The sequence below is a fragment of the Zasmidium cellare genome (genome assembly GCF_010093935.1).
Source record: "Zasmidium cellare ATCC 36951 unplaced genomic scaffold M409scaffold_18, whole genome shotgun sequence".
NCBI classification, from domain to species: domain Eukaryota; kingdom Fungi; phylum Ascomycota; class Dothideomycetes; order Mycosphaerellales; family Mycosphaerellaceae; genus Zasmidium; species Zasmidium cellare.
In genome coordinates, this window is record NW_022986962.1 from 75,535 (window position 1) to 101,637 (window position 26,103).

At 53.4% G+C, this 26,103-nt stretch overlaps 11 protein-coding genes across 11 annotated transcripts; 8 read left to right on the forward strand and 3 right to left on the reverse strand.

Moving 5' to 3' along the window:
* Positions 1–566: 566 nt before the first annotated feature.
* Positions 567–1,105, forward strand: M409DRAFT_54780 (uncharacterized protein; the record flags this gene model as incomplete). The annotated part of the gene is made up of 2 exons (XM_033812824.1): positions 567–1,027; positions 1,099–1,105. The coding sequence occupies 2 exons, from the start codon at positions 567–569 to the stop codon at positions 1,103–1,105; spliced, it is 468 nt and encodes a 155-aa protein (XP_033667318.1).
* Positions 1,106–2,559: 1,454 nt separating this feature from the next.
* Positions 2,560–3,672, forward strand: M409DRAFT_23072 (uncharacterized protein; the record flags this gene model as incomplete). Its single annotated transcript, XM_033806619.1, has 2 exons — positions 2,560–2,680; positions 2,735–3,672. 2 exons carry the CDS (start codon positions 2,560–2,562, stop codon positions 3,670–3,672), a joined length of 1,059 nt encoding a protein of 352 aa, XP_033667319.1.
* Positions 3,673–5,600: 1,928 nt separating this feature from the next.
* M409DRAFT_54782 (uncharacterized protein) lies at positions 5,601–6,983 on the forward strand (the record flags this gene model as incomplete). Its single annotated transcript, XM_033812825.1, has 2 exons — positions 5,601–5,667; positions 5,722–6,983. The coding sequence occupies 2 exons, from the start codon at positions 5,601–5,603 to the stop codon at positions 6,981–6,983; spliced, it is 1,329 nt and encodes a 442-aa protein (XP_033667320.1).
* Positions 6,984–7,546: 563 nt separating this feature from the next.
* On the forward strand, positions 7,547–9,807 carry M409DRAFT_23074 (uncharacterized protein; the record flags this gene model as incomplete). The annotated part of the gene is made up of 7 exons (XM_033806620.1): positions 7,547–7,793; positions 7,849–8,131; positions 8,185–8,377; positions 8,738–8,857; positions 8,928–9,021; positions 9,072–9,326; positions 9,380–9,807. The coding sequence occupies 7 exons, from the start codon at positions 7,547–7,549 to the stop codon at positions 9,805–9,807; spliced, it is 1,620 nt and encodes a 539-aa protein (XP_033667321.1).
* Positions 9,808–10,011: 204 nt separating this feature from the next.
* On the forward strand, positions 10,012–12,792 carry M409DRAFT_23075 (uncharacterized protein; the record flags this gene model as incomplete). Its single annotated transcript, XM_033806621.1, has 1 exon — positions 10,012–12,792. The coding sequence occupies one exon, from the start codon at positions 10,012–10,014 to the stop codon at positions 12,790–12,792; it is 2,781 nt and encodes a 926-aa protein (XP_033667322.1).
* A 311-nt stretch (positions 12,793–13,103) lies between these two features.
* On the reverse strand, positions 13,104–16,727 carry M409DRAFT_66509 (uncharacterized protein; the record flags this gene model as incomplete). Its single annotated transcript, XM_033816965.1, has 3 exons — positions 13,104–14,980; positions 15,030–16,507; positions 16,561–16,727. The coding sequence occupies 3 exons, from the start codon at positions 16,725–16,727 to the stop codon at positions 13,104–13,106; spliced, it is 3,522 nt and encodes a 1,173-aa protein (XP_033667323.1).
* A 762-nt stretch (positions 16,728–17,489) lies between these two features.
* Positions 17,490–18,377, forward strand: M409DRAFT_23077 (uncharacterized protein; the record flags this gene model as incomplete). Its single annotated transcript, XM_033806622.1, has 1 exon — positions 17,490–18,377. One exon carries the CDS (start codon positions 17,490–17,492, stop codon positions 18,375–18,377), a length of 888 nt encoding a protein of 295 aa, XP_033667324.1.
* A 232-nt stretch (positions 18,378–18,609) lies between these two features.
* M409DRAFT_54786 (uncharacterized protein) lies at positions 18,610–19,596 on the reverse strand (the record flags this gene model as incomplete). The annotated part of the gene is made up of 1 exon (XM_033812826.1): positions 18,610–19,596. The coding sequence occupies one exon, from the start codon at positions 19,594–19,596 to the stop codon at positions 18,610–18,612; it is 987 nt and encodes a 328-aa protein (XP_033667325.1).
* A 414-nt stretch (positions 19,597–20,010) lies between these two features.
* Positions 20,011–20,469, reverse strand: M409DRAFT_23079 (uncharacterized protein; the record flags this gene model as incomplete). The annotated part of the gene is made up of 1 exon (XM_033806623.1): positions 20,011–20,469. The coding sequence occupies one exon, from the start codon at positions 20,467–20,469 to the stop codon at positions 20,011–20,013; it is 459 nt and encodes a 152-aa protein (XP_033667326.1).
* A 1,248-nt stretch (positions 20,470–21,717) lies between these two features.
* On the forward strand, positions 21,718–22,650 carry M409DRAFT_54787 (uncharacterized protein; the record flags this gene model as incomplete). Its single annotated transcript, XM_033812827.1, has 2 exons — positions 21,718–22,000; positions 22,091–22,650. 2 exons carry the CDS (start codon positions 21,718–21,720, stop codon positions 22,648–22,650), a joined length of 843 nt encoding a protein of 280 aa, XP_033667327.1.
* Positions 22,651–23,145: 495 nt separating this feature from the next.
* M409DRAFT_54788 (uncharacterized protein) lies at positions 23,146–25,940 on the forward strand (the record flags this gene model as incomplete). The annotated part of the gene is made up of 6 exons (XM_033812828.1): positions 23,146–23,413; positions 23,478–24,232; positions 24,677–24,756; positions 24,790–24,822; positions 24,892–25,127; positions 25,213–25,940. 6 exons carry the CDS (start codon positions 23,146–23,148, stop codon positions 25,938–25,940), a joined length of 2,100 nt encoding a protein of 699 aa, XP_033667328.1.
* Between the last annotated feature and the right edge of the window lie 163 nt (positions 25,941–26,103).

Below are 26,103 nucleotides of genomic sequence, written 5' to 3' on the forward strand. Positions count from 1 at the left end.
GCCAACGCCTGACTGGAGCCGACTCTGCTCTGATCTCCCACTTCTATCCATTCGGATCCGATCCAAGTTTTGCTCAAGAAAGCCTTGACAATGATCGAGCGGGGAAACTTGTCTTGTGTCCTTCTCCTATTCGTTAAGTCATTCGCACAGCCTTGTTATTGGAAGAGCAACAACACCGTCAGATCTCAAGATGCAGCAAACATATATGCTTGCCCGGATTCGGAAACGCATTCTGGTGGAACTCAGCTGTGTTGCATTGTAGGATCACAATGCGGAACGGATGGCATCTGTCGCTTTCCTGAAGCTACACTCGATGGCGGCCCTCCAAACAGCCCAGGACGAAGCGGATGGAACACCGGGGGCTGCACAGATCCAAGCTATTCCGATTCAGTTTGCCCAATCCAATGCAGTGAGTTACACCTCGTGGTCATCATCTTGTAGCTGTCCTTTGACTAGTTTTTGAAGACGATTGGGGCCGATCGCGGATCGTCTGGAATGCATCTACAGGTCTATGGCACTGTTGTGGCCACGAGAACTGCACAACAACACCAACGAATGAATCATTCATGGCCGTTTCACCCCAAAACTGGAGAGCTTTGGCAGACACTCCCAACAGCACAACGTCGACATCTTTGCCCGCAACGACTGCAACGAGCACCACAAGTCACAGCGCTACAAATGAACCAACAAACCCGCCGCCCATATCTAACAGCACTGGTCTCAGCGTAGGGGCCAAAGCCGGAATCGGAGTCTCATGTGGCGCATTAGGCGTGTTTGCGATAATTGCCGCCGCTTACTTCGTACGCAAGAAGAAGGCAACGCAAACTTCCATTTCTCCGACGCAAGATGCATCATTTCATGCTTTGAATGAGTTCGAGAGTGGAAATGGCGGTGTAGTGATCTTGCCAGGTGGTAACGAGGCAATGTCAAATCCGAAGCACGAAATGTCAACGGAGTCGACGTTGGCACCACCAGAACTTGGGGCAGACTTGGGATCGCCACGCGAACTGTCGACTGACCAGAGAAGGTATGAGCTTGCGTGAAGCATACCTGCACGTCGGAAGATCCTTAGCAGGTGTATAACTATTGTAATGATAGCGAATAGCCCCTGACTCCTTGTTCAGGTTCAGGACCCTGTTGATAGAGCCTACACGATGGCGTTTCTCAGTATGACTGTCTTCTCTAATCCTGCCCTTTGAACCTATCTTGGCATGCTTTCTCCTATTAGAAGAAGATCTTGTAGAAGCTCGTTGATAATAGGAGCCTGCTTGTACCATCCTCCATAATCCCGAATGACGCTTTAACCTTGCCACGGAGCAACCCATACATCAGTACACAAGCCGTACTGAGATTCACAATCGTGATACCTGCCATCGCACGTACAGCTGTTCGAGTGAATTGCAACGTGTTAGTCCTTGCACTAGTCTTGATCGTTGCACCTATTCTTCCACGCCACCGAGTACGACCCAGCGTCACTGAGGAATGTTTGGGTGAAGGGCGTTGATGGCTCTGCCAACCGTGGGTGATATTGCGTCCTGAGGCAGCCAGTAGTCGCCACGGATCTTAGCTTCACACTGGCAGTAGGTTGTAACTTGGCGATTGAACTGGAAGGCGGCTAAAAGAACTGTAGATACTTTCGTGACCGTCAGAAACACGGTTATGGTGAGTTGTGGCTGCACAATCGTCAGTGAACAACCGACTTCATGACCAAATTTGTCCTATGATGTACAGCCTCGCCACTGATGATGATGTCTTGCTAGTATTTCAAGAACTGGCGAACGTACCCTCGTGTTGATCTGTATGTCGCTGTCTACGGTTGAGATCTAGAAGAAGTCACGCAGATCGGCAACAGATTCAAATGTCGACAATGTTCGCCCCGACAAGTGGCTGCCCAGTCGATCTTTATACACAACGCGAGGGTGCGATTGATGTATCCTCGTCTTCGACATTGGATAATGTGATGAAACATGCGAGCTAACGCGAGCCCCTGGCTTTGCATTCGAAGTTGCGAGAAGGCTGAACCTGGCTGATGCTGGTGCTCATCGGCTTGCTTTCACGACACAAGCTTTTCAGCCATCACAGGATTGGGTTGTGGCAGACTTGCTGGAAATAGACTTCTCTGCTCACGGACGGGTGTGCAGTATCTGCGTTCCATGCTTTGTCGTTCGTCGAACCGTTAGTCAGGGGGCGATAGCATTCAGTCCCTGCTCAGCCTGACTGTGACAGGGGCGAGGCTTCGCACCATCGGTCTTTCCGCAGCTCGACTTGAAGCAATCGCATCGCGAGATATCTATGTAAAAGACAATGGATTTGAAGGTAAATCCAAATGGCTTTTCCCCTTCCACCTCTATTCCCGATGAAGCCACGGATAACCCTATTGCTAAGCGGATATTGCGATCCGCAATGCGATACCGAGCATTGGAGAACCTGGAAGACTGCAACAGCATCATTTCGGTGTGAACGAAGAGGCCCGAGAACCCGAGTATAACGGGGTTTAATAAGAACTTGGATAGTATTCAGCCAGATGCTCAAGTATCGCAGGGATCACATTCTCCAAACATGTCCGCCTCACAAAAGGCAGTATTCGTCAGCCAAGTTGGCAAGCCCCTTGAATTAGGAAGCAGGCCAATACCTTCACCGCAGCCTGGAGAAGTTCTGGTCAAAGTTTCCGTATGCATGCGTAAGGGAGATCCTCTTATGTAGTGTGGATTACCTTTACTGATTGGAGTCTCAGTTTTACCTCACGACGCCTATTCCAGAGACCTCGGACTGTTCACCAAGGGCAATCTTCCATTCGTTCCAGCCTCCAATGTAGCTGGAATCATCAGCCGAATCGGATCAGCAAATACTTGCTTCCGAGAAGGAGATCGAGTTTTCGGCTACTCAATATCCCGAGGCACAGTTCCCGGGACGGATCAGGGCGGCCTGCAGGAGTATGCAATTCTCGACGTCGACTCTATTGGCAAGATTCCGGTGGATTGCACCGACGAGCAAGCCGTGACTCTGCCGACGAACCTCGTCACTGCATGGCAAGTGCTGTTTACCCATACTGGCTTCGCTTTGCCGAGTCCAATCGCGCGGGAGGAGAAGGGACCCAATCTCGCAACCGAAATGGTCTTGATCCTAGGAGCCGGTTCCAATATCAGCAAGTTTGCGGTTCAACTTGCGCGAATGGCGGGAATCGGTACCATTATCGCTGTGGCAGGTCCATCAAACCAGCAGGATCTCCTGAAGATGGGCGCGACTCACTTCCTCGACCGCCATTTACCGAAGGAAAAGCTGATCTCGAACATCCACCTGCTTGCTGGAAGAGACAACCTGCGGCTTGCATTCGATACCTACAGCCCAGCATTCGACTTGGCTGTCGGTCTTCTCCCTGAGACGAAATCCAGCATCTTTCGAACGACGCAGCCCATGTCTGCAGACCAGAAGAAGCTTTTCGAAGAATCAAGACCACTTTGCGATGCGGCCTTCGTTGAAGGGACCAACGCGAGCCTTAGGCCACATGCTTCAGCGTTCTGGAAGGCTGTTCCCAGATGGCTGGCTGAAGGGAAGCTCTCACCCACCGACTATCGGGTCATTGAAGGATTGAACAACGTTGAGGAGATCAACAGCGTGCTAGATGGGTATTGTTCTGGCTCGTCAGGTCCGCAAGTAGTCGTTCGCATTTGAAGCGGTGTAGCATATAGTGTTTTTGTAGCATAAATCTCAGTTGAGAGGGCATCTTCTAGAACCTCATAGCAACAGAATCGTATGTGTCAAGGCCGATACTAGACAACACTTGTGATGAACAGCATGTCAAGGCTGACGCGGATGAGAGACGTCATGTTGGTTAGAAGTGCGTGGCTGGCCTTCCATGTCCCTTCGGAACCCCGCTGTCTGCCAAGGTCTGGATACATACTCTGCGGGACCGTAACAACTCAGTGAAGACACCCAAAATTTCAACCCTCACTCTTACCTTCCACTCGTCCAGTCTACATTCTTGATCACTGTGTGTCATGCCGGTCACACGGAGGTCCCACATCGGGCTCGGCAGGTTAGGAGGGAATAATCAGCTTGTGTAAGTGGATGCCAAAGATGCATGTGCAAAGTCGGACAAACTATGGGTGTGACGTAGTTCTAGATAAATCGCCGATTTCCTTGGCAGAATCTCGATATGCTCGCATCGGCGATACTGAAGAAAGCTCGAGGCTGAGGCTTTCTCAACCTCGAAGATAGATATAAATTGCTCGGCCTCCGGCACAGCCTCCGAACATGTGTAACACCCACAACCAACCACCCTTTGTCCTCGACAGTGAAGCCACGGTCGAGTGCAAGCAGTCTGCTCCCCACAATCCGATCCCAGCAATGAAGAAACCCTTCGTAGCCAGTTTCTGCATCGACTAAGAATACCATTGCTATGAATGAAGAGAACAAACCTACCACGAAGCGCAAATCGAGCTTCACCCATGTGTTGACATCGCCATCCGCGCGACGAAGCCCATCGTCCCGACCCACGACGGGAAGCAGCCACCCTCACGATACCACGGGGTTACCCATACGCCAACAACCGCACCATGTTCACACGAGCTTCGTGCCTAATGACTCCTTTTACGGTGGACTTCAATGGCTTCTCGAGTCCACGATAGAAGCCGAGAACCAGCAAAACAAGGCTTCGCGCAAGTCCCCCTTGACCGAGAACGCACTGCGTACGCATGAAGTGAAAGAGCAGCACAAGTTTAAGGAAACGAGGTGGCTAAAGCGAGAGGATAGCGATGCCACCAATTCTCAGACCTCAAGCAGATGATGGCGGGATACCCCAACGTTAGGCTCAGAGGATTGAGCCAGCCGCTTTGCAAGCCATATCAGTGGCATATTTTCGATGCATTAGAGGGCAAGGCCCTCCTCATGATACCCATGACAAGTCAGGAAAAGAGTGTTTGAGTACTGCAATATAGATGATAGACAATGGATACCCAGTCAACAGATACCACCCGACACAAACGCGTCGCTGCTGCCCAGGAAACAGATATGGTGCTTCGTCCCCTCGATGCGATCTCTAGCTGTCATCGAGTGCAGCTGAAATGCGGGATGTAAATTATCTCTAGGCATCAGGCCGTAGTGAAAATCACATACATCACTTGGCTACTCGGAAACACGACTGGCTCAACTCCAGGTTTCACTCATCTGCCTTGGACCGAATCCCGTGCTACACGGCGAAAACCTGCAGATGTGTGCTGACATTGAGACACTTTACAGGCAGAGCATGCCGATAGGAGGACAATTCAAATTGTACGACTGCATCGAAAGCCGCGTGCCGCTTATACAACGATGGTTGCCATGCCAAGTGGCCTGGAATGCTTGGGCGGACGCCCAACTTGCCACATTCTTTATGGAAAGCCATGTGTGCTCGTGTCATTCTTTATTGACGATCCCATGTGCGCCTTTGTGCATCGGCCGTCCGCCATGTATTCCTGTTGCTTTGAAGCAGCGCCAAGTCGTGCGATGCGCCTAAACGACAGACTCCTGTGGCAACAAGTCTCTTCTTCCCATCATCACCTGTCTTTACCTGTCACCTCAACGGAGCGTTTTTGATTCGTGCTTTTGCTCTGCGGTGACTGATGGCCACGGTCGACGCATGTCCAAGTCCGTTCATCTCGGAGACACTATATCCTTTTACGGATGGATGTGAGTCTTCTACGAGATGGCTACTTTGATGACGAGGGACTAACTATGTGACAGTCTATGGCGGACGGAACTGTGCTGAGAACCCCTTGACTCCGGGCCCGAATGCGACTCGATGTTGTATACCGTGCCCGGTCTTCGACTGGACGTACCGGAATGACTTCAAGATACTCACAGATGGCGCTGCCTGGGTGCATGTTGCCGGCTTCATCTGCCGTGGCTTCTTGCTTCTTTCTATGCTCGTGCTCCCATCGACGGCTACACGGCGAAGCTATCTTAACGTCGTGCTACTGTCAGCAATCATGGTCCTCGAGCTCGGCTTCATCATCCCCCTGGCACGGCAGCCGGAGCAGTGTTACGATCCGATCACGCCGAATAATGAGAGCAGCAGCTTTACTTGCGCATTCTCTGCAGCATGCGTAGCTCTGGGGCTGATGTTCTTCACGACCTGGGTTACCGTCCGAGCCATTCTCATGCACCTTCAGATTTGCTGGAACTACACTCCACTGGCCCTGACTCACACAATCGCCACTATCGTTACCGGAGCCATCTCTATCGGACTTACAGCAGCTACGATCTCTCATAGTGGAGTCTCGTACCGGTTTGGAGGCTACTGTCATGTAAACGTCGGCTCCCTTGCGACCTTCTGGGGATTCATTCTTGGCTTTTGCGGCATTGCTCTCCTCCTTCAGCTTACTACATTTGGCTATGTCATCAGAGTCTACATGAGCTCCGCATGGCAAGCCCGCAACGACCCAAGCTCTCGATCTGCCTCTGTGGTGAGTTCTTCGCGCGCTCGACAAGCTCGAGCGACTGCTCGGAGGGTCCGCGAGGTCCTGGTTCTTCAATGGGGGGCGCTGGCCATAGTTGCATCGGCGATCCTCACCACGGTCTTCGTATGCGTCGTCTTCATCTTCTTCGACGATCGACTCACGCGAGAAGCATTCAGCGACGTCGACAAGCTCATCCCCTGGATCATCTGTCTTGTCAGCAGACAGAACAAAAGCCAGTGTTACCAGTACACCGACGTCGTCATCATCCCCGAGGACCTAGCAGTGGCGACTCTGTTCATCTTGGCTTTTGTTGGAATCGAAACGTTCCTCTTGCTCTTCCGCTTCGAGATCTTCACAGCCTGGTGGGGCTTCTTGCGGACGCCGTGGTGGAAGAAGAAGGCCTCGTCGCGGAAGTCAAGTGCCACTCTGAGCGGCGAAATGCATGCACCTGGAGGTCTACCTCGATTCACAGGGGAAACGCCCGCCGATACACCACCGAAGAGAATCGCGTCGGAAGACAGCAGGGAGATAAGCCAGACTCGTTAGGGCCTCCAGCACTGGAAAAAAGCCCTCTACGGCAGTACAAAGGTTACCAAAACGCTATGTCAGCACGCATTCTAGACAACTTTATGTACTCGCACTTGAGCGCACTGCGCACTTTCCTGCTTTGTCCTTATCCAGGGCTGTACTGGGTCGTTCATCTGGAAGACAATTAGGGGGTATTCGTTGCAGATATAAAAATTGACATGGATGTAGAAACGATACTGTACTTTTCCACTGGTACCCCCTCTCCTGACCTGGTCAGACCCTTTTCCAACCTAGGACTTCTGCAGGCTTCGGTCTTGATTATACAGCTTTCTCGGCGATCTGCGCAATGCCCTCCGCCCGCAGCAATGAAGATTCAGCCATAGCGGAGGCTAGGGTTGTACTCCTGCTTGCTATTCGGCTTGACAAATATATGTTCCGTGGACTCGCGAGACGTATACGCAGCGAGCAGCAAGCAGATTTCAATACACATACTACAGGTAACAGTGATCTGAGCAGATATGGTCACTAAACTGTGCTGCCGAATCCTTTCAATTACTTTGCCTCATTATACCAGCATCACAATGTCAGCATCTGATACTGCCCTAATCCTAGGCGCCGGGCCACGAGTCGGTTCCAGCGTGGCGAAGAAGTTCGCCTCGGAAGGCTACGCTGTTGTCATAGCCTCACGCAGCGTGCAAGATGGTTCGACATCTCCAGAAGGATACTTACAGGTCAAGGTCGATCTTGATCAACCTCGCTCAGTCCGACATGCTTTCGAAAGTGTCATGGAGCACTTTCAGGCACCACCCAATGTAGTGGTATTCAATGGTAACTGAGATACCAACGCTATGTCTAGGGAGCAACGCGGCTGAAGACTTCACAGGTGCTCATAGACTCCTCAATCCACCGGACGATCCTTTCAGCACTTCTCTAGAAAGCTTTCACGCTTGCAGCAAAGTTGGTTTCGAGAGCCAGTACGTAGCCGCACAAGAAGCAGTCAAAGGCTTCAAGACGTTGCCGGAGTCGGTGCCAAAGACGTTCATCTTCACGGGCAACGCCTTAAACCAGGTTCCTATTCCACAGGTCTTTCCGTTCGCACTGTCCAAAAGACTAAGCGCCACCGTCATTGAATATGGTGCAAATGCATATGGATCGAAGGGTTATCGGTACGAGCTCCAAGGCCACTGACATCTCTGCAATGTGCTAAATGGTATGTCAGGTTCTACTATGCCGACGAACGCAAGCCTGGTGATGGGAGACCGGCTGGAGAAGACATTGATGGGGAGGCTCATGCTGAGATGTACTGGCAGCTAGCGCAGCCTGGTCTCCAAGAGCCGTGGCTTGTGACATTTGGCAAAGGTGAAGGGCGAGTACCATATGGCGGCGTGGGTTTCGACGGGGTGCCATATAATGTGAGATGAGACATGATATCCCTTACTCAAGATCGAAGTCCACATCGCCGATATTTTGGCAATGTCTAATGATCACCTGGCGGACGGACACCTAAACGAACTGCACCACCGAGGCCTTTTGACGCTACCATAGGCATAGCTCTTGGGACTATGGTAGAGCAGGCCATCGCTTTCTGAGTCTCTCTCTGATACGGCTCAAGTCCTCCAGCGCCTACTTGTTATGGTCTCATTCGGGACATGAGAACGATTCCACGGTACGGCATGTGGGTGGATAGCAAGATTATGTTACCCAGTAGCCGATCAACGGGCAAGCTTTATGCCATGCCACATGACTAACATGCTGACGGATAACTTATAAAGGCTGAATGGGTCGACCATCAGCTCTGTGATGCTTGCTACAACGAATCGTTCATTCGGGAGCCGTACAAAATCCATGTCAGACGGCTATTGGTTAGGCAAGACGAGCTGGGCGTCTACGCGGTATGGCTTCGACTACTGCTCGAGGATGGATCAGACAAGCTAACACCGTGCTCTCAGCCTGAGGCTGCAGCATGAGCTCACGCAGACGAACTTCGAACATAAGCTGCTCGACCCTGCGATTCCCATCGGTGACGAACCTCTCATTGTCGCAGACGTCGCAACCGGTACTTCATTCGTACGACTGCCCTGCAACCATGCTGACATGCAATCGAAGGGACTGGAGTTTGGGCTCTCGAAGTCGCCGAGCGGTTTCCCAATCTGACCATTGAAGGTCTTGACATCAACCTTAACGAAACGCCCCCGAAAGCCTGGCTGCCTTCGAACGTAACCTTCCGAGAATTCAATTTGCTTGAGGACATACCCGAGGAACTGGTAGAGCGCTATGACATTGTCCATGTGCAGTTTGTCATGATCTTTGTTTTGGATTCGAATGTCCATGCTGTTATCCAACGACTACTCAGAATGCTTAGTGAGGATTTTTTCAAAGACTTTCTAGAAAGACTGTGCTGATTATTGCATCAGAGCCAGGGGGTTACCTGCAGTGGACCGACAGCAACAGCAATCGTTACAGTTGGCATACCGCCACGACTGGCCAAGAACCCACTGAAGTAATCAAACTCTACACCATGGCGCAAGACATTGTAGGAAAGCGGAGCCAGAACTTGAAGTGGCTCAATAACTTCGAGGATCTATTCAAACGCTCTGGGCTTAAAGATGTCGAGTACGTCGCCCCTGAGTCGAGGCCTTCCACGTTACAACCAGTCATGATGAATTGGATATGGGCTTTGGAGGAAGGATTTGGTCACTTGAGAATGAAGGTTCCGGAGAGGGCACAAGCTATCGACGAGTGGATGGAACAGCGAAAGAGGGCTTTGCAGGAGATTGAGGAATTGAAGGTCGGGATGAACATGCGGACCCAGCGGTGCATTGGTCGGAAACCGGTTTCTTGATCAAATAACTTCAATGGCTTGTTCAGTGTCGCATTTCAATATCGAACTGCTGCTACCACTGAGAAGTGAGGTTGCCAAGGCTGCGACTGCTTAAGGAAGGCGCGGCTGCGTCGTAACTTCCCTACATGTGAAAGCGCACGGACGCAGCTTCAGTCAACCTCACCTCATCTTCGCTCTTCCATCTCCAACACCACAACATCCACCATGGACTCTAGAATACGCCCGCCATCGACGTCGTACTCGACGGCCTCAAGTTACTTCACCCGCACGGCGACATACAAAATCCCCATCACCGGCGGTGACTCCACGTCACACCACTCCTCGTATCAAACTCGGCCAGCAGCAGCAGATGGCATCAGCACGTCCTACCACCTGAATACTACCAATGACTATGATACTGCTACAGCATCCAGACCACCGACGGTGTATCGCAGCAATGGCAGACCGGGCACTGCAACCACCAGGCCTCGCACAGGCTACTCGACTCTGGGCATGGAGAATCAAGAGATCGTCTGTGCAGTGAGCGAGTCTCGTGGTGTATCTCCAATGGTCGGCCTTGCTTTCATAAATCTGGATACTGGTGAAGCTGTGCTTTCTCAGCTGAACGACAGCCAAACATACGTCAAGACCACTCACAAGATCACAGTCTTTCAGCCAACGTACATTCTCATCGTCAACACAGCAGCTCATCCGAAGTCGAAACTCTTTTCTATCCTCGAAGATCAACTTGACGACCTGCAGGCCAACATTATCTTGCTTGACCGTCAATACTGGTCGGAGACCACCGGCTTGGAGTACATCTCGCAGCTGGCTTTCCGCCAAGATGTCGAATCCATCAAGACGGCTGTCACCGGCAACTACTTCGCCGTGTGCTGCTTCGCAGCAGCCTTGAAGTACACCGAGTTGGCTTTGGCAAAAACCTTTCCGATGCATTCACTTCGTCTGAGCTACCAGCCATCGGAAGGCTCGATGACTATTGATCTAGCTACGATCAAGTCTCTTGAGTTAGTACAAAACTTGCACGATCCAAAGTCGAAACATTGTCTATTTGGCTTGCTCAACGAGACTCTCACGCCGATGGGTGCTCGAACTCTGCGCAGCAACATCCTGCAGCCCGTCACAGACTCCGAGACGCTGGGCAGACGCTACGACGCGGTGGAAGAGTTGAGTACCAAAGAACAGATGTTCTTCTCGGTTCGGCAGGCGCTGAAGACGTTCCTCGATGCTGACCAGATCCTGACGAAGCTCATTGTGGTTCCCAAGCATGTCGGCATCCACGAGACAGAGCAAGCGATAAACAATGTCATTGCCTTGAAACATCTGATCTGCAACGCCAAGCCAGTGTTTGAAGCCCTAGCTGGTGCAAGATCAGAGATGCTTCTGGCAATTCAGAGCAATTGTGCTGCCGAGAATGTCGACGCCGTCCTCGACCTCATCACCAGCGTTATCAACGAAGATGTCACCTTCGCACGAAAACCGCTGGACATGCGCAACCAAAGAACCTACGCCGTCAAGTCAGGGGTCAACGGACTCCTCGACGTCGCCCGCCAGACATACCGCGAATCCACAGACGATGCATTAACACATATGACAGAAACCGCCGAAGAACAGAACCTCCCCTTACAGACCAAATTCGAAGCCGCCCGCCAATTCTACTTTTCCCTGCGCACCACCGACCTCGAGAACCAGAAACTCCCCCCAGTCTTCATAAACGTTTACCGCCGCAAACAACTCATCGAATGCCAAACCCTCGACCTTGTCAAACAAAACCAAAAGATCTCCGACGCCCACCACGAAGTCCTCCTCATGAGCGACGAAGCCATCCAACACCTCATCTCCGCCGTCCGCGAACACATGTTCGCGCTCTTCAAGATTGCCGAATCCGTCGCCATGCTCGACATGCTCTCCTCGTTCGCCCACGCCGCCACCTCTCAAGACTACGTGCGCCCCTTGATCAACGAGGCCCTCGCCCTCCGCGCCGCGCGCCACCCGATCCGCGAAAAACTCCAACGCAACAAATTCATCCCCAATGACATCTACGCCACCTCCCAAACCCGCTTCCAGATCCTCACGGGCGCCAACATGAGCGGCAAATCCACCTACATCCGCACCGTCGCCCTACTCACTCTCATGGCGCAAGTCGGCTCCTTCGTGCCCGCGACCTACGCCGCCTTCCCCATCATCCGCCAGCTCTTCGCGCGCGTCAGCCTCGACGACAACATCGAAGCCAACGTCAGCACCTTCGCGGCCGAAATGCGCGAAGCCGCCTTCATCCTCCGCAACATCGAGCCCTCCAGCATGGCGATAATCGACGAGCTCGGCCGCGGGACCTCCACACGGGACGGCATGGCGATAGCCCTCTCCATCGCCGAAGCACTTATCGAGTCGAAAGCTCTCGTCTGGTTCGCAACGCACTTCCGAGGCCTCTCCACCATCCTCTCCGAACGCCCCGGCGTCGTCGCACTACATCTCGCCGTCTCCACCTCCGAGCCCAACACCATCTCCCCGCTCTACCGCCTCGCGTCCGGCACGTCCAGCGATACGCACTACGGCCTGCAACTCGCCCGACTCCTCCCTTTGCCCCCCGATGTGCTCCCCCGCGCCGAGTACATAGCCTCTACGCTCGAGAACCAGATGCGTCGACGTAAGAATCCTTCTTTAGGCGTTTTGACGGCGCGGAGGAGGAAGCTCATGCTGAACCTCAAAGAGCATTTGATGCAGGCGAGGGATGGGAGGATGTCTGAACAAGATCTTCGGCAATGGCTGGGAGACTTGCAGGGGGAATTCGTGACGAGGATGGTGAGGTTGGATGAGGAGAGGAGGGAGATTGAGGCGGAGGGTGGAGGGGATGAGGAGGAGATCCTTGAGGATGGGGAGGGGAGTGTGGGGAGTTTTGTTGAAGAGGAGGAAGACTCGACGGGTGGGAGTACAGTGGGTGGGTCGTATGGGACGCGAGACCGGACGACTGGGACTGAGGTGTCTTGATGAGCTGGCGAGCTGCATCACTGCGAGGCATTGTCGGCTTCAGAGAGATGACAGAAGATGGGGATCTCTTCGCTGACATGTTTCAACATTCGCATTTGAACGATAAAAACAAAAAACATATAAGCATTACATACTTATTACAACCCTCCCCCTTCTTATCATCATCACATATTCTTGTCCCGTTGTGCCTCGAAATCTTCCAAACTGTTGTCAAAATCATCGAAATCAAAATCAGAGAGGTATCAAGCATATTTCCAACAAAACGCAAGGAAACCCATCATCCATCTCCCGCCTCGTCCTGTTGCCTTCGTTCAGAGTTCCTCCTGAAACTTCGTCCCCCTCACGGGACTCTCACTCTTCGCCTGTCCCGCAAAAGCCGGCGGCGGCGCAAGCGTCTCGTCGAAATGATCCCTCGCCTCCTCGAACTGCTCATCTTCAGTGTTACTGTTCTGGCGGTCCGAGTCTCCGGCGGCGGCAGCATCAAGACCCCCATTCGTAGCTTTGCCCTTGCCTTTATCTCTGCCGAAGCCGAGCTTGCGGGAGATGCGGCCGGTACCACGGCCACGCGCGACGTCGTCCTCGTCGGCGCCCGATGAGGACAGGTCGTCGGGGTCGTTCAGGGCGGTTTCGCCACGGCGGAAACTGGAGGGGCTTTCGGGGGCGGGATTGCCGGCTATGCCGCTGACTTGGTCTTTGGAGCCGATGATGCCGTCTGTGCCGACGTGTTCTTCATCGAGCTTTGGACCGGTTTCGACGGGAGGGAGGGTTGGCTTGGCACCGTTGGTGGTTGTGTCTGTCGTTGGGGCGTCGCCGGGTTTGGTTGACTCGTATGGGACCGATTTATTCGATTCGGTGGGCGATAGAGCGTCGGGTACTTTGTTCTCTGACCGCGAGTCCCTGTTCCTCAATTTCTTGAAGAAGCCGCGGAAGCCTTTGCTTTCTCTGTCAGGCTTCTCGGTTCTCTCGGCGGCAGTCTTCTTTTCTGGCTCAGTCTTGCTTGATTTAGCTGCGATTTTGGTGGGATCAACATCAGCAGTGCCGGCAGTGGCCACGCCAATAGCAAACGCTGCAGCTTCTTGCGTCTTGGTTGGCTTCTGCTCCAGCTCTGTACTTTCCTTAGTCTCGGTCTCAGCGGGTGCAGCGGAAGTGGCAGTAGGCTCAACTGCAGGCTCAGGTTTGGGCACGCCAGGCGTCTCGAGAGTCGACGGCAAATCCTTGGGTGGTTCGGCTCGTTGGTCGTTCAGCTGTGCCAAAGTCTCGTCGGTTCGATCGTTGGTAGGAATGGGGTCATCAATGGGCTTGTCGGTGACGGGAGCTGTGCCGACTCTATCGGCTACAACTTGCGCCTTGTCTGCGCCCAAAGTGGGAACTGGCTTCTCCACGCGCTCATCGTTCCAGTCGTCATCGTCTGAATCGTCGTCGCTCTCTGGAATGTGAGAGATGTGTTGTTCCAAGTCAGGCTTGGCGGCCAGGAGCGAGTCCTCATCGTAGTTGTAGCCAGCGAGACTCGGCTTTTGCTCAAAGCCAGGTCGTTGGGGCTTTGCAGCTTCATTCTTCGCTACTGGTGCGTCGGTGTCCTCAACGTTGACAGCGACGGCTGCCGCAGTCGCACCTGCTCCGGTAGCTACGATCGCGGGAGTGACCACTGGGTTCCATTTGCTGGTCTCTTCGTCTCCAGCTGCGACGCCAGAAGGAGCAGCATCATTCTCGGTTGCAGTGACAGGAGAGACGGGCGAAGCCTCATCCACAGCGACTGCATGCTCTGCCTGCTGGTGATCGAGCTCCTCGGGCCTCTCTGGAGTTGGCTTGTCAGCAGCCTCTTCGAGCGTGGCACCAGTGATAGCACCGCCAGCAGCACCGGTAGCGACGGTTGCGCCAGTTGCGGGCTTCTCCTCTTCATCTTCGACCTTTTCGTCTCCGGGAGGTTGGCTTCGTCGGAATCTCTCCTTTAGCCGGCTGAGCGCTGATCTGTGCTTCTGGACACCATCCGTAGCCTCATCGCCAGCTTCACCCTCGGCCAATGCTGCAGCGCCTGCGCCGGCTCCGATACCGCCAGCGGCGACGATACCAGCGTCGTCTCTCTTGTGCTCTCGGCTCTTGCGCTTGTCATCCTTTGAAAGTCTCTTGTCTCCTTCCTTGCGAGCCTTCTCCTCTGCCTTTTCCTGCTTGGCAGCAGCCCTCTGTTCATCTGCGAGCTGTTAGCGATTAAGGCCTTACCGCATGAGGACTTTACTCACCTTTCACTCGTTTCTGCTCCTCCTTTTCCTCCTTCTTCTGGGCCTTGTCTTCGCGCTTCACCCTTTCCTGCTCTTCTTTCTCGGTCCGAATCTCTTCATCGCGTGCCCGCTTTTTCTCTGCAGTGTCGTTGATCTCGTCTAGTGTAGGCTTCAACCTCGCCGCTGCGATGGCTTCGATCTCAGACTGATCCATAAACTTTCCACCTCCAATATGTGTCTTTCCCGGATTCTCAGCTGCCAACTCCCGCTCCTTCTGAGCCCTCTCGCGAGCTTGGGCCTCCCACTGTTCTTGCAGAGCTGGTGGAATCTTGCCAGTCTCGTTGTACACCTTCTCGTCCATGTTATGCATACGTGCGGACACCCTCTTCTCAGCCGCCGCCAGCAGCTTCGCACGATCGTCTTGTTGCTTCTTTTGATCAACCTGGCTAAGCCCACCTTGCAGAGCCGACATTTGCGTTCGAATGCGTCTCGCCTGCTCTTCGTCGTCACTGTCGCTGAAGTCTGCAGTTGCAGTATCGCTGGACGCTCGGTTACGTTGGCGTCCTCGGTTTTTGCTGCGTAGTGACATGTTGGATGATAGTCGTTTCGGCTTGTCTTCGTAACCATAATATTCGCGGTATCGCGCGTTTTCAAAGTTCTTGTCAACTTTGGCAAGTCGCTCAGTAGCAAGTTTGTGTGCTGCTTCTTGCAGGTTGATGTATCGCATTGCTTCCGTCTTCAAGTCTGGCTGGGTCGATGTTGAGCTTCGGTTCGCAGCTGCTTGAGCTCCAGCAATCTCATCTGGGTCAGAAGTCAAAGCGGTGCGGTTTTGGGACTCGTACAGGCGCTTTGCCATCGAGACTGCCGATGCACGTAGCGCTTGTTGACGCTTGGCTTCTTCATTGCCCACGTCGATGTCGGGATGGTCGGTAAACATGGATCGATCCATCACACCACCCAAATTCTTGATCCTGGCGGCTTGATTCGCCTCGGAGTCCCAGCCATCTGGGGCAGATTTCAAAGTCGAGGCACGATGAGATGCTGTCGCTGCATTCAAAGCGTTCGCGCCCGATCGGTGTGAATCGGGATAGGCGGGAGGAGGCGGCTGAGGGGTTGATTCGGCTCGTTGCCTGCCAGTGTGGTGTGACATGGTCGCTGCTCGCAAGGCTTTGCTCCTGTTCTCAGGCGTGACGCTGTAATCTACATTCGGGCTCAATGTCTTGTTCCGCATAGCTAGTGTCGCAGCAGAGTGGCCATCAGATGTAGCTGAAGCTTGCCAAAGCTCTACATTCCCACCCTTTCCATGCGCAACGAGAGCAGCTCTCGAGCCAGCCTGGCTGAGCTCAGGCTGCCACAGCTCTTTCATCTTGTAGTCTTTGGCGAGCATTGCGGCCTTGCCGGCCGAGTCCGCAGTGTGGCCATGGCTCGGAAAGGACGGAAGGTCGGTGGCTTTGGCATATTTCAATGACGTGGCGGCACCTGTGCTCTTTGTTTCAGCGCTGCAGTCTCGACGTATAGAGACGAGACGTTCAACACACCTTTGGACGACAGCTTGCCATCGGGACCCAGCGGACTCTCGCGGCTTTCGCGCGGCTCTGTATTTCGCTCTGGATGGGTAACATAGAGGGCTGCGGACGAGGCCTGCTCCGACAGCTTGGTGTGTTTCTCGTGCACAGATGGGTCCGGGCAGGGTTTTTCGCTGGCCGTTGCGGCGGCCATTGTTGTTTTGGTGGAGCTGGAGCTGCCGGGGACCAGGGATCTGGAGCTGGACAGCGAGGATGTCCAATGCAAAACGAGGACTGGCAGGTAATACGCAAATCAAATGAACCAAGCGATGAATGAAACCAGGTGCAAGGGTATCGTGACGGAGGTATATGGAGAACGTGGGAGGGAAGATGCGGTGTTTGCAGGAGCGGCAGCAGGTTTGGTGAGCGAGCATTAAGCTTCGCCCGAGTCGTCACTCACCTAGCGACGGCAATGACGGACGTCATCGACGTCCGAGCTCAAAGCACAGCCGCGGCGTCTGGACCGTGACATTGATTGGTCCATTTGATGTGATATTGATGGTTCTTTGATTGACAATGAACTCGATGTTGTCCTCCAGTCCGGCGACTATACCATTCGAGGATTTCATGCGTCCTGTCGTTGTTGTTTTCTTCGTATCGGGCCAGAACCAGAGCTGCGGATCCACAGCTGGGATCGTCTCCACACGCACTTATCCTAGCTCAGCCTAAGCCAATCCTGGCCACTGTCTCTCGACTTCACCTCGTCCCATGCCATTTGGCGTTTCACACTTAACACTACCAGTCACTCATTGTGAAAGAGAGGCATTCGTCTAAGATTCATAGTCCGATCTAGATTCAGAATTTGAAGTGATCAAGAACCAAATGTTGAAGCTTTTTTGAAACTCCATCGCGGATCCCTCCAACTCCAACATCACCACAAGAAGCTCCATCTGCACGGCTGTAAACCTTAACCACAATGACAACAACCACTTCCCCCACGAAAGACCTCCCCTTCCAAAAGATCCTCAACTTCCGCGACGTCGCCCGCACAATCAACTCTCACACGAGCCAACAACCCCCTCTCAAACAAAGACTCTTCTACCGCAGCGGCATCCCCGACAACGCCACGCCCATCGACCGCCTCCGCCTCTCCCAAGACCTCCACCTCAAAACCATAATCGACCTCCGCACCGACTCCGAACACGTCGAGCAAACCCGCAAAAACGCCAAGAAAATCTCGACCTCCCCGGCCACGGAACCGAAAGATCCTACTCAGGCCCTGAGGATTCCGGGTGTGGAGTACAAGGACATCAGTTTGAATGGCCATCCGTATTCGAGTGCGTTGATCAAGCAGCTGTCGTATTGGAATGCGGCCAAGTTGTTTGGGTTGTATGTTGTCGGGTATAGGACGGAGGCGATTAGTATTCTTGGGGAGAATGTCATGGCGAAACGGGGGTTGATTGGGTTGGCGAAGGATAGTTTGAGGCATTCGACTGCGGAGGTTAGAGCTGTGTTTGAGGTTTTGAGCGATGAGGGCAACTATCCACTTCTTGTGCATTGTACGCAAGGCAAGGATCGGACGGGGTTGGTGGTGCTGCTTGTGTTGTTGCTGTTAGGGGTGGAGAAGGAGGCTATTGATGCGGACTACATGTTGAGTGACAGGGAGCTGAAGGGTGAGAGGGAAGACAGATTGGTGCAGATTCGGGCGATTGGACTGCCGGATGAGTTTGCCGGTTGTGCGGAGGGATGGGTTGAAGAGGTCTCGAAGTGTATTGATGAGGAGTATGGTGGAATCGCGGCTTATCTGGAACGATGCGGTGTCATGATGGAGCAGCAAGAGCGGATTAGGAAGATTTTGAGATAGGAGCTGGTCATTGACGGGATCTGGAGTCTTCGAATCACTACCTTGGTACGACGTCCAAGATGCCACTCCGTTCCCATAGCTCCATGGTAAACCATACCGCCACGACTTGCGCCCAACACCACAGCAATTGCGAAATCCTTGAGGGTGTCCTTCCAGCACGACATCGCCTATCCGCCTCCTTCTTCACGATCATCCATAATCACCTTCTTCATCACGATCATCCATCTCCAACTCATCCCTGCGCCTGGGCCTGGGCCTGCCCCGGCACTCCCACACCCCCCAACCTCATCCCCTTCGTCACCTGAATCCACTCAATCGCCACTCTCCATCCCTCTCCAACCATGCCACGCGAACAGTACCTCCCATCCAGCAAAATCGACCCTCCCACAAGAGCGCCCGCGACCCAGTACCTCTTCACCGCATACTCCCCGCCCGGAACCGCCACAATGCTCTGAACCTCCCTCAATTCTTGCTGCCGAACCTGAGCCATCAACTCTGCGTTGGCTTTGATGAGGTACAGGACATCCGGAACATTGCGATCCCACACGATGAGCGTGTGCGTGATATTCTCGCCGCCGAGGTCGAGTTGTTGGAGCTTGATGGTCGTCTTGATGGTGTTGCTGACCAGCTCCCGCAACGCCGGTCCTCCGCCTTGGACGACCTGTTGGAATTTGCCTGCGAACCTGCCGAGCAGATCTCGCGTGATGGCCATCTTTCCCGGCGCAAGATACCTCTCCAGATGATTTCCCGTCGGGTTCTCGTCCACAACAGCCACCCAGCGAGTCTCCTCGAAGGCCTCATCGGCATGGACCACAACCTCCTCGTCGAGCTTCGGTGTCGCAGTGGAGAGGAACGCCTTGACAACCAGCTTGCCAGGCTGCGCAATCTCCATCGTCGGCTTCGGGCTCGCGTGGTCGAGGAACTGCAGGTCGGGGAGCACCCTCTCCTCGATGGCGTTGTTGAGCACCTCCAGCGCGATGTCGCTCAGGAGGCGGGTCTCGTCGGCGGCGAGCACGACGCTGGGGGCAGTCCAGGTGGTGGAGTCGGGCACCTTGCCCAGGAGGAGCGTGGTGAGGTTGGCGGCGGTGAGGAACAGTTGGAGCTCGAGGGTGGTGAAGGTCGGCTCGTTGGCGGGACGGATGTTGTTGCAGCGCAGGAGGAGGACGCGCGCGGGCTCGTGGAGCCAGTGGGGGAATGTGGGTGGTGTGATTGTCGCCATCTTGGGTTTGGTGGTGGTTGTGGTTGTTGTCGAGGGGTGCGACTTGCGCGCTTTGTGTCGAGCGTCGTGGAACTAAGTGCAGATCGCGTGACTCGGCGACTCATATTCACTCGCGCCGACGCGACTTCGAGTCGCGTCGGCGCGTCGATTCATCCACTTTCCAACCTCCGAGAGAAAACAATGCACGCTATACAAGACAAGCTGTTCACCCTTGAAAAGCCCTTTAGGGACAGGGTGGAGTTCTACTTCCCTCAGATAAAGGACGATCTATCCCCAGGGCAATGACTACGTCCAGGGAGTCGATATTGGGAGAAGGGGATATCTTGAGGCTTGAGAAAGGGAGGAAGAAATTCGCACGGCGAACGCATGGCACACATCCTATATACCCTCCATGCCCTCCACAGAAGCATCGCTTTAAGCACGTCCACTCGAATGCCGCTCCCCATCCTTCGCCAACAACATCATCCAATGCAGCATCACAACAAAGCCGGGCCAAAGCCTCCCATCATCCACCGCCACCAAATGCGCCTTGCAAATAGTGTTCTTGTACGGATAACCCATCTTGCCCAATAGCGGCGGCACTTCGACGTCCAAACCCTTCTCGAAACGATGGGTTGGATCAATACGGTGGTAGAGGAAACGGAACATCGCCTCTACGTCTTCCTGTGTCGGCGAAGATGTGGTCTCGGGCGAAAGGGGACGCTGCGTCTCTGCTTGGTAGTTGTGTTGTGTGAGGTATGTTGTCAGTTGCTGGCGCATCTGTGCTTGCTTGATGGGATCTTTGAGCTGATGGAAATCGGACTGTGTTGTGTCCGGCGTTGCGCCATATTCTCGCGGCGGAATTGATGTCGCTGTTGTTGGTACCTCGTTCATGATGTTAAGGTGGCTGTAGATTCCGATGCGGAATGGAACGTTTAGTGGAGGTATTTACATTGCATGTGGCACAGATGCACTGACGTAATTCTCTCTCGTGGTACGGTACATTTGTCGATTTATTCAAGTTCCAGCTGTCCAGCTGCAGAAATTGGAAGTTTTAAGAATCACCCTGGGCTGGATACCACAAACCACCCGTTTCCGCTGGGTACTGAAGAACAACCTCATCGGCACCGACCTCACCCCAGAATTCCCCTCTCTTGTCTCGACAACATCCAAGCCCGCCTAACAGCCCCCATCCAACCCCAACTCGCCGCCCGACTGTCCGACGACCAAATCTAGCACTTCACCATCCAGACCGCCGTCGGCATCCTCACAACCCGAAGCATCCTCCAGAGCGGCGCAGATCCGGGATGCGACCTCCTCGCCGTCAGCCAGAACAATCCGCAGAGGAGGTCCGTTTCGCTTCATCCAATCTCCAAGACCGAATACGATGACGATCCTCCTTTTATACAGGACACCGATGCTCAGCTTCTTGCTGTGGGGCGTTGGACGGGACTCGAGGTGAGATGTTCGAAGCCGTTTCATTGGCGGTTGGTCATCAAGCAGACGGGACGGGTTAGGGAGGGGCGTGGGGCGGATTGGGTTTGATGGCAGAGGGAGGAGTTGAGTGTGGGCGAGACGGGATGTTGTCCATTCGGTAAGAGACACCAGCGTGTTTGGACTGCTAAAGGCATTGTGGGGAAGAAGGCAGTCCAAGGATCGCGGGCCCAATGCAATACGCCTTCGTTCCCATGCAAAGCAGATTGACAAATTGATAAAGACACATTTTCACACGGACAGGGTGTTTCGGACGGTTCGCACAATCTGGAGAAGCAACCAATATTGGAGGTTGAAAGTCTTTCGCCACTTGATTCCTATAACTCTTTAAGATGTCACTCGATGACTGTCAGTGCGTCCCAGCACGAGCGGCCCATGTGAGAGCACAATGACGCCTTTGGACGGCGGAAGCGTTTGTACGACACGGCGGACCCTGACCAAGGCGGTTTGCTACTTGATCGTAGCCCATCGACAGGCTTGGGCCCATCTATGTCTGGGATCTACAGCCTAGCCACAGGGTAAGGACAACACAAAGGTTCTCTGCCCAAGTCTCATACAGAAAGCTATAGCCATCTCTGCTGAGTGCCACAACAAAGCGACCAATAGTTTCCAAAACTTTTCGCAAACTTCCCTTGGAGCAATCTAAAGATGGACAACGACCATGATCAAGATATAACTGCCTCTCGTCTTTTCTCATGCTTCTCCTCTAACAACAGCTTAGTTCCGACCCAGACAACGCAAATGCCCGGACACTGGCTCGCAGACAGCCCAGGCAAGCTGCTCGACAAATTCAACATAGAGCAGGGTCTAGCAGGGGTAGATGGTTTCCCATACAATGTCCTCGTCGTCCGGATCTTCATCTTCTACAAAGACGCTGTCTTGCTCACTCGAGAGGGAAACGACTGGACAGTGCCTACGATGTATTTTCCAGGTATGCACAGTGCAATGAAGTAAGACTAGTTCACTAACGACTTCATCCCCCAGACACCGATAATGACGGTCCTGACAACATCCTACCCAGAAGACACCAGAAACGTTGCCAGCTGGGATCAGATCTCCGTCCCTCAAAACACCAACTTCCGCTGGGTCAACAACGACCACGGCGCTATGATAAACCTCTCTCCACAAACCACCCCCAGCGGCGGTCTCACCCCCGAAACCATTCAACAAGCCCACCAACGCCTAACCACCTGCTCCAAACACACCCTCCTCGGCCGTGCAGCCGCGTCTCCCAATCCCCAACGCGCCTTAGCCTCAGTATGCAACTCCATGATAACCAGCATCCTCATTACGCGAGCCATCGTCAAGGGCCAGGACACTCCAGGCTATGGTCGCGTCCTCGTCGACAAAGCACCCGGGAAGAGAGAGCTCTTCTTCTCTGGCAATATGTCCGCGGAGGAGTTCGAACGAACTGCCGTGGGCAGTGAGACGCTGTATACGAGTGACCGGGACCGGGTGTTTATTGTGGCGGCGAAGTGGAGTCGGGAGCAGATCGTGGGCGTTGAGCAGTTTGCGTATTGGGGAGAGGTGTTTGATCTGTCGGGGAGGTTGAGGGAGAATTTAGGGTGGGATTGGGATTAAGTGGGAAAGATGGAGTGCGTGACTGGTGTTGGGCATGCTTGTCGTGGTGGAAAATGACCGGCAGCAAATGCTTCTTAGCTGTTTGGAAGGCAAGAGAATTGCTTTTAGACTGCTAAATCGATCGCATGAACCAGGACAGCCTGGTCATCAATCTTTGCTTCCGGGTCATGGCTCGTTGACAAACCAGCGAAGGATGATCTATGATTAGGAAACATAGCCTCGTGTGGCCACAAGCACGAAGTCCAAGTCACTCTGATCAAATCCTCAAATGAGACCTCGTGTGTGTATTTGCCTTCTTCTGCGTGCAAGCTAAGTTCAGTTTGTTGTTTTTTACCACCCAGTTCTATGCGCGCGCAAGAAACACAAGGTCAGTTTCATATTGCATCCCGCACCAGCTGCACGAAGCAATTGAAGTACACTCATGACCACATCCAGGACATATAAAGACTCGGTTAGAATGCACTTGTAATATCTACCACAACAACACTATCAACGATGGCTACTACGAACAACGACACAGCAACAGTAGGGCCGTCCACGGCTACAACTGACAACGAAGTCGAATTAGCACTGCCCTGGCTCATGGAAGAGCCTCAAAAGTTTCTGGACAGCTGGAACAAGACATCCACTGCTCAGCAGCCACAAGGACAAAGCTCTCCTGGATACAGAACTCTGACACTTCGGATCTTCATTTTTCACAAAGAAGAGATTCTGCTGCAGCGGCAGGGTGAGGATTGGAAGGTGCCTGCGTTACAGTACAGGAGTATGCGTAGCCCCTGAAACATGCAAAAGATACCCTCGAAGACTAACAAGTACGCTCGTCATAGCTGGGGAAGGTGACAGAGACGACGGCTGCAACTCCATCCTCCAAAGAATAGTCATACATCTCACACAGACCAACATTCCTCGCGACGTGCTCCACGAACTCCAGTTCATGGACTTCAGCCACGATACCCCTGCAGCCCCAACACGTTTCCTTACTATACCCACTCCCCACGCCCCTGACGACGAACTGGCTCTTTCGATAGTCTTGACAACCTCCCATCCTGCCCACGCCAACCAAAACGTTGCCGACTCCACTCAAAATTCCAACCTGCCTCAAACCAAGACACTCCGCTGGATGAGGTCGGGGGAGGATTTCGAGAAAGTCCCTCTCGTCAGCTGGATAATCGACCCCATAAACGGAGTCACACCAATACAAATCCTCGCTGCCCACGCGAGGCTCCTTACCTGCAAGAAAGACAAACTCGAGGACAGCAAGGTGGGCCCGCGCCCTCCCATTAGAACTATCTGCCTTTCGGCCCTCTTGGGCATCGTCATGACCCAGAAGCTCGTCGACCCCACAATCGAGTTCTTCGACGCGATCTTCACAGTCACTAAGAAGCCACGTAAGTGGTCCGTGGAGGTCATTCGGGCGGAGAAAGCGGAATTCGACAGAGTGCAGATGCGCAAGGGATATAGGCACGGGAATACCGCGCTTGAGGACGCGGGACGGTGTTACTGGAACAGCGTTCTCGATGTTCCCGACAAGCCTTTCGAATGGTTGAAGCTTTTTGATACTAGGGGGAGGGTAGGGGGGGGAGTGGGTCGGGAATGGGAGTAGGGGGAGGAAGGGAGAGCGGAAATGCGGTGGCGGACCGCATGTTTCAGAGGGAGTACATTCTGCATGATGGTAATTAGTTTAGGTAGTCTGGGGAGCGGTATTATTCTATCGCATGCTATGAATCCATTGTCAAGGAAGCATGAAGGTGCGCGAAGAATGAGCTGTCCTCGAAGACTGCGACGCCGGCGGCAACAGCAATGCTGCAGAACCAGGATGGAGTGATCAAGACAAAGAGCGTGTATATCCAGGACCACGTGAGCCCTTCTCTCCAGATGGAACTTTCTCCAGAAGGTCTGCGTAGGCTCGACGACTGTCTGGGCCGTGATCTCTATTCATTCACTCACAACTTCTTATTCGGGAAAGATGACTAAGCATTCAGACCGGGACTGACTTGCCTGTAACATTAGCCTTTCACTGTCTTAGGACGAACAAGATGTTGCTAGCTGGGGAGCTTACGAGATGGTGCTCTGCGAATGCCATGGACAACAATGCTTTCTCTTACTGTAAGGCGAATAGTGAAGACTGGAGTCTTACAGGGTGAATATGTCTTGCTCAGAAACGTGCAACTGGTAAGCTCTATCACAATCTCCACCCACCCATCATTCACTATCATCCGACTCTTTAGTACTCCTACAAAGTCTCCACCTTCTCACGCCTGCTACTTGCATTGATTTCACTCACAAGCCGCCGCACACCAAAGACTCCATGGACGCGACCGCAGGTACCAGCCACTGGCTTATGCTGACCCCTGAACAGTTCTTGGCCAGCTACGACAAGCAAAAAGATGGGCTGCAGCGATGCAACTCGCTTGCAATTCGTGCATTCATCTTCGCCAAAAAGTCCTTGCTGCTAGTCGAACACGAGGAAAAGTTCAGTGTGCCGACGCTGAACTTCGCAGATGCATTCGCATCCTCTTCATAAAACATGCAACTAACAAGAAGTACTAACACGTTCTCCAGGCGACACACAAGACCAACTAACCATACAAGACGAAGTGCTATTCCACCTAAATCAATACGAAGGCATACCTCGCTCCATCACGCGAGAGTTGCAATTCATGGAACTTTCTCAACAACACCCCTTGATCACTGCATACTCAAAAGAAGCCAACGACGAAAGCAAGTCACGACAACTTTCTCTGTCTGTAATCCTAACCACCGCCAGCGACCTTCTGACCAAACCGCTGCCCTCCCATTTCCATTGGGCAACCCAAGACGAAATCCTCACCTCCGACATCCCTCCCCTCCGACCAACCCACAGCAAACACTTCGATCTGCACTACATCGCACGAGCAGACAAAAGCTTTTCCGAATGCCGCAAACCGACTTCTTCGCTCACCACCGAGACCATCTCCCAAACCCTTATCGCCATCCTCAACGCGAGATACTTCGCAGGGACCGAACCCAATCTCGACAACGGCTGGATTGCCCTTGCTGACAGTAATTCACGGCGATGGTCTCTGGGACTCTTCCCTGCGAACAGCAAAGAAGAATCCTCAAGACCGGGCAGGATCTTCGAGGGCGCAAGGGAGTATCGAGTGGTCGGTTGTTGGAGAGGGTATGGAATTTTCTGGCGAGAGAATGTGACGACGTGGGGATCTGTGGTGGATGGTGAGGGGAGGTTGAGGGTGAATATTGTAGCTCGGGGGAGGGTTGGGTGGTGGGTGCATTTCGGTGAGGATGCTTAAGGGGTCGGAGAGGAGAAGGTGGAGGAGCATAGGGCGTAGGTAACTCAGAGACCAGAAAGGGGGCAGTGTTATTCGAACAGCTGGCGGCGCTGGACGTGCTGTCTGAGAGGCTTTGTCTTGCCACACAACGTGGGGCCCATCTGCATCTTCGAGAAGCTTCCTG